This window comes from Pteropus alecto, unplaced genomic scaffold (genome assembly GCF_000325575.1).
Source record: "Pteropus alecto unplaced genomic scaffold, ASM32557v1 scaffold114, whole genome shotgun sequence".
Classification (NCBI taxonomy): Eukaryota; Metazoa; Chordata; class Mammalia; order Chiroptera; family Pteropodidae; genus Pteropus; species Pteropus alecto.
In genome coordinates this window covers 4,359,071-4,364,172 of record NW_006435793.1, presented here as the reverse complement: position 1 = coordinate 4,364,172, position 5,102 = coordinate 4,359,071, and the positions used below count along the sequence as shown (strand labels likewise).

The 5,102-nt window shown below is 44.1% G+C and overlaps 1 protein-coding gene across 1 annotated transcript in view; it reads left to right on the top strand.

Annotated features, from left to right (window-relative positions):
- FRMPD1 (FERM and PDZ domain containing 1) overlaps positions 1 to 5,102 on the top strand; it is a 115,253-nt gene that overhangs the window by 98,760 nt on the left and 11,391 nt on the right. The window contains 3 exon segments of the mRNA XM_025046561.1: positions 2,455 to 2,580; positions 3,679 to 3,798; positions 4,640 to 4,776. Coding sequence (XP_024902329.1) covers positions 2,455 to 2,580; positions 3,679 to 3,798; positions 4,640 to 4,776 — 383 coding nt within the window.

Genomic DNA, 5,102 nt, shown 5'->3' with positions numbered 1-5,102 from the left:
TGGAGTCACTGCTTGGAGGGAAGATGCCCAACTAGGAAAAACCATAGTGGACTTTGCATGCAAGAGTGAGCACTATGCTGCTGAGCACTTCAGCATAGTGCTGAAGATTTTTATTGAATTGCAGTTAGCCTACCCTAAGACACACACACACACACACACACACACACACACACGCACGCACTTGTGTGTACATGTGCACATCCACGTGCACATGCATGCACACACCTCACACACTAACACATGCACACAGCCAGTATTCCTCTCTGGCACCTTCCTTTGGCAATTCCCAGAGCAGCTCCAAATGCCCTATCCCATTCTTACCTCAGTGTGACTTAGAAGCTAGAGAAAACCTCTCAGTGAACCTGATAAGCCCGAGCCCAGAGGAGGAAGGGAAGGGAGGAACGGATCTGTTAAGTGTTTACTACCTGTCTGGCACTCTCCTGGGCACTTCCTTGTATACGATCTCATTTAATGCCCCCAGTAGCCTTGTGAAGTGATGAGTGTTATCCTGATTTTGCAGATGAGAACACAGGCCCATGCGATCCAAAACTTGTCAAAGTCAGCTAGCTCATAACTGGCTTCAAATTTGGTCTGTTTCTGAATCCTGCACTGGAGCTTGCCACGCTACCATTCTGCATAAAAGGGAAGGTTTGCAAAAGAATTAGCCATCCTAAATCAAAGTGCATTGGAATGGGAAGGATGATTTACTTAAAGTGGGTCTCTTTTTAATGGCCAAAAAGCTTTGAGGTGATTTACAATAAAAGCACACACCATAGGAGAATTAAATTAAGATGATAGATGGAGGTAGGGAAATGAGTAAGGATTTAGCTAATATAATACTGGTTAATCTTACTCATCTATAGCAGCCAAATTTTTAAAAGCAAATCATTTCGCTCTTTATGACAGAGAGAGGAGGGATAAAAACAAATCCTGGGGTAAAAAAGGGGAAAATCACTGTCAGTTCATCCCTTACCAAGGGAAAAAAATTCTTACATTAGAAAACCCTCTTTCTCTAAATCAAGAAAAATAATGTCATTTGACCCAGCAAACATTTACTGACAATTTTTATGAGCTCAAAGGAGATATGGGAGAATGGAGAGGGGACAGGACTAAGAGACAGGCTGTCTGTCATGGCCAGTGCACAGTGGTCATCAGGTTAATGTGGTTGAGTAGATAGACTTCAGGACTTAGTCACTGGTTAACTTATGGGGAATGATGGAGTAAGCAGAAAGAATATTCAGAACTGGGAGTCGTAAAGAGCAGGTAGCACGTGATGGTTTGACACTTACTAAATCTGAGGTTCTGGCAGGACATCTATGATGAATCTGTGACGATTGTTCATCAAGTGAAAGTTTATTGAGCATCAGTGAATGACAAGCTTTAGGAATATAATGGAGCACAAGACAGGCCAGGTTTGTATTCTCAGAGAGCTTGCCATCTAGTGGGGGTGAAAGACAACACACACACACACACACACACACACACACAACAAATATTAGCAGGTAGCATGTACTGAACACTTGCCATCTGCCAGGTACTGTTCTAAGTGCCTTAGATGGGCACTTATATGAGCAGAACAACCCTGTGAGATAGGTGTTAATATTATTACCATTTTACAGATGAAAACACTAAGGCATAAAGAGAATAAGCAATTGATCGAGGGACAAAGAGCTAGTAAGTAGTAGTCTGGTTCTAGAACCCATCCACTTTACTAGACGGTCTCTCACTAAAGAATATAGCTGATATTGAGGAAGATAATATTAAATAGTGATAAGGGAAATAAACCAGACCCTGGGACAGAGAATTACAGAGGCAGTCACCTTTACATACAGCAACCAGAGAAGGCCTCTCTGAAGAGAAACAGGCTTGTAAACAGTAATGGGAAAAGTGCCAGACAGAAGGAACAGCATGTGTGAACGCCCTGAGGTAGCAAAAGCCTCGTGAAGACAAAGGGCTGCTGTAGAGAACAAGAGGAATGTGGCATGGCAATTCTAGTGGCACAGTATTATCATTTCATCCTATCAGCCTCTCTACATAGGCATCATATCCTCTATTTTGCAAGAAGATACTGAGGTTCAGAAACATCTGGTTGGTTTTTTTTTTTTTCTGGTAAGGAGTTGAAGATGCAGAGCCCAGAGAGAGGATGAATCTGTAGACCTTGATGAGAGGCCTAAGCCTCCAATGGGTAGCTTCAGCCTTCCAAGTAGAGCAAGAGAGGATGGCCGCATGGGTGGCACTGGAGCCCTGAGGAGAAGGGACCATGAGAGGTCCCACATGTGGTCTGTCAAGATTCGGCTGCCTGAGTTGGCAGTGGACCCATTGAGCACAGGCTTTTCTCTCCCCAGCTGCACTGAGGAGCAAACAGAAGGTCAGGGAATTCCTCTCTACTCTGTGCCTGAGCATGAGGGCCAGGCTGCTCTTCTGGTGACCCTTATACCTCTCTGTGCCTGGCAGGACATCATCCTCACGGTGAAGGAGAAGCTGTCGATCAGAAGCACAGAGTACTTTGCACTGGTCCTGGAAGAGCAATACAGCATCTCCCGGCTGCACCTGCTGCATGAAGAGGAGCTCATCCAGCAGGTATGACCTGCTCCTGCTTCTGGTGAGGAGATCCGGTTGGGCAAGCTGCATGCCTCAGCCAGCACCTTTGGGGACAGGGCTCAGCACATCATCAGGTTTGATGTACTTCTCATGCCCAGGAGGCACAGAGCTCACTCAGCCTGGATAACAAGATGAGAATCGGGTCTAATTTTCATACGAGGTAGGCAGGCCCTGTTTTGCAGATGTGGAGACAAGAGGCTTAGAGAGGTAAGGCGACTTACTCAAGGTAACACAGCCAGTAGAGCCCCATCTTTTGCTTCCAGTTCTGGTGATCTTCCTTTGAACCCGCTGCCTTTGAGATGTCAGGGAAGCATTGATTGCTGTGTCTAAGCCCTTTCTGTGAGACTTACTCCCTGAGCTGGCCCCTGATGGCAGGACAGTGTAAATACGGTCTGTCTGTATCACTCAATCATTCGGTTAGTTACAAAAAGTACTTGTTGAATATGTACTATTACAAAGATGAGTAGGATTTCCACAATTGGGAAAGGAAAAGGAGAGTTTTAAGCAGGGAAACAGCATGAGCAAGGCATGACCTCACAGAAGCCACTCTGAGCATTCCTCATTGCAGATAAATTCTTACCCTAGTCACATACCTGCTAATACTGCTCCATGCGAACTTTTAAAAAATCACTTCTATTCAGCACTGGAAAAGAAAAGAAAATTAAATCTCAAAGATAGTCGAAGTAAAAGAAAAAGTAACATGCAGAATATAGATAATATATACTATGCCATTATTTGTAGAAAAGAATATACATATAAAGAAGCATGTGTAATGTATATGTACCGTTCTTGGGAGCGCATATAAGAAACTGGAAGCAGAGATTTCTTCCGGAAAGGGAAATGGGTTGATGGGTCAGTAAGAAACTGCTTTTTGGAGTCTTTTACATTTTATACCCATGGGAAAGTCAAGTTAAGAGCAAAGGTCTGCGCTGTCTTGGGAAGCACAAAAACTGAAAATTTTAGGAACTACTTTTCATTGTCTTTTTATATGTATATATATATATAAGTTGTTTTGTGAAATAGCTTTGAGAACAAAAGCAGTGAGAAAATTAATGGTATCTCCCTTACCCATCGCAGGTGGTAGAAAGGGAGGAGTCACATGACTGCCGCTGCCTCTTCAGGGTGTGTTTTGTCCCCAAAGACCCCCTGGACCTCCTGAAAGAAGATCCTGTGGCCTTTGAATACCTCTATCTGCAGGTGACTGAGTCTAATGTTCCTAAAATAACGGAGGTTTTTCTCAAAGATGACACATTGGGTTATTTTGAACATGAGCTCAAGGCAATTAAGCAACTCCCTGGTAGGGCTTGTCTTTATCTGGAGGGGAACGGGCCTGCTTACCCCTCAGAATTCCTTTATCCCTCACCAGGTTGCTGTGTTAGGAGATTAGTGATATATGAAGAAATTTAAGTTTAGTCCTCAATGTATATGACACATTCCCTAATACCATTTAGGATCTTTAGAGTTACAGTTTTTATTGCTAAAAGAGGCTTTTATGCTTCAAAGCCTTATTTTAGAAATGATGAAACTGAGTCTTGGAAAAGTCACATGATGAGCCTGGATCACCCATTTTGTGGTAGAGCCAAAATGGGTTCGTTCCTTGACCCCTAGCCTGGTGCTCCCCCTACTCTATCTCCTTAGGTGAGATTTATTATGTCATTTTCATTCTGATGAAAAAGAGTCATTTGGGAGCCATCACCATTTTACAGATAAGATAATTCAAACTAGATGGATCGATTTGCCCAAAGTCTTAACAGAAATGGTTGTAGCAAATAACAACAACACAACTTTATATTTGTATAATACTGCTTCCATTAGCATTATCTAATTTGAAACTCACAGAAACCATGTAACATAGACTTGACTCTCCTCATTTAGCAATGGGAAGACAGCAGTGTTCAGAGAGTCCTAGTAACTTAACCAAGGTCACACAGCCAAGACTTGGCAGAGCCAGACCTCAAAGCTGCCCTTCACCGGCGAGAACTAGGAACACCATCCGTCTGCTTTTGTTTCCCAATTCTTCTGATCTGATCCCTTCTAGAGCTGCAGCGACGTGCTCCAGGAGCGCTTTGCTGTAGAAATGAAATGTAGCGCGGCGCTCCGACTTGCAGCCCTGCACATCCAGGAGAGGATCTACGCGTGCGCCCAGCCACAGAAGATCTCTTTGAAGTACATAGAGTGAGTGGCAGGGGCCTTCTATGTCCCATCAACAGCTGCTGTGTTGCGTTTGTAACTTGGCTGGTCCCTGGCCGGGATGGCCGGATTCCACAGAAAGCTGATATTCACCTACTTAGCCATCTATCCGTTGTCTTTCCATCCATTTCCCTCTCTACCCTCTCCAACCCAGCCAGGGTCTCCCAGATGTCAGAATCTAGCTGCTCTCTCTGGGGCAGAAGCCAATTCCAGATGGAATGACACAGGATCTCTTTGTAAGTTCCTAGTTCCTGGGAGGATGTCTTGGGAAATTGTTTTTGACAGCCTCAGTGAAAAGCTCTTCTGAGGAC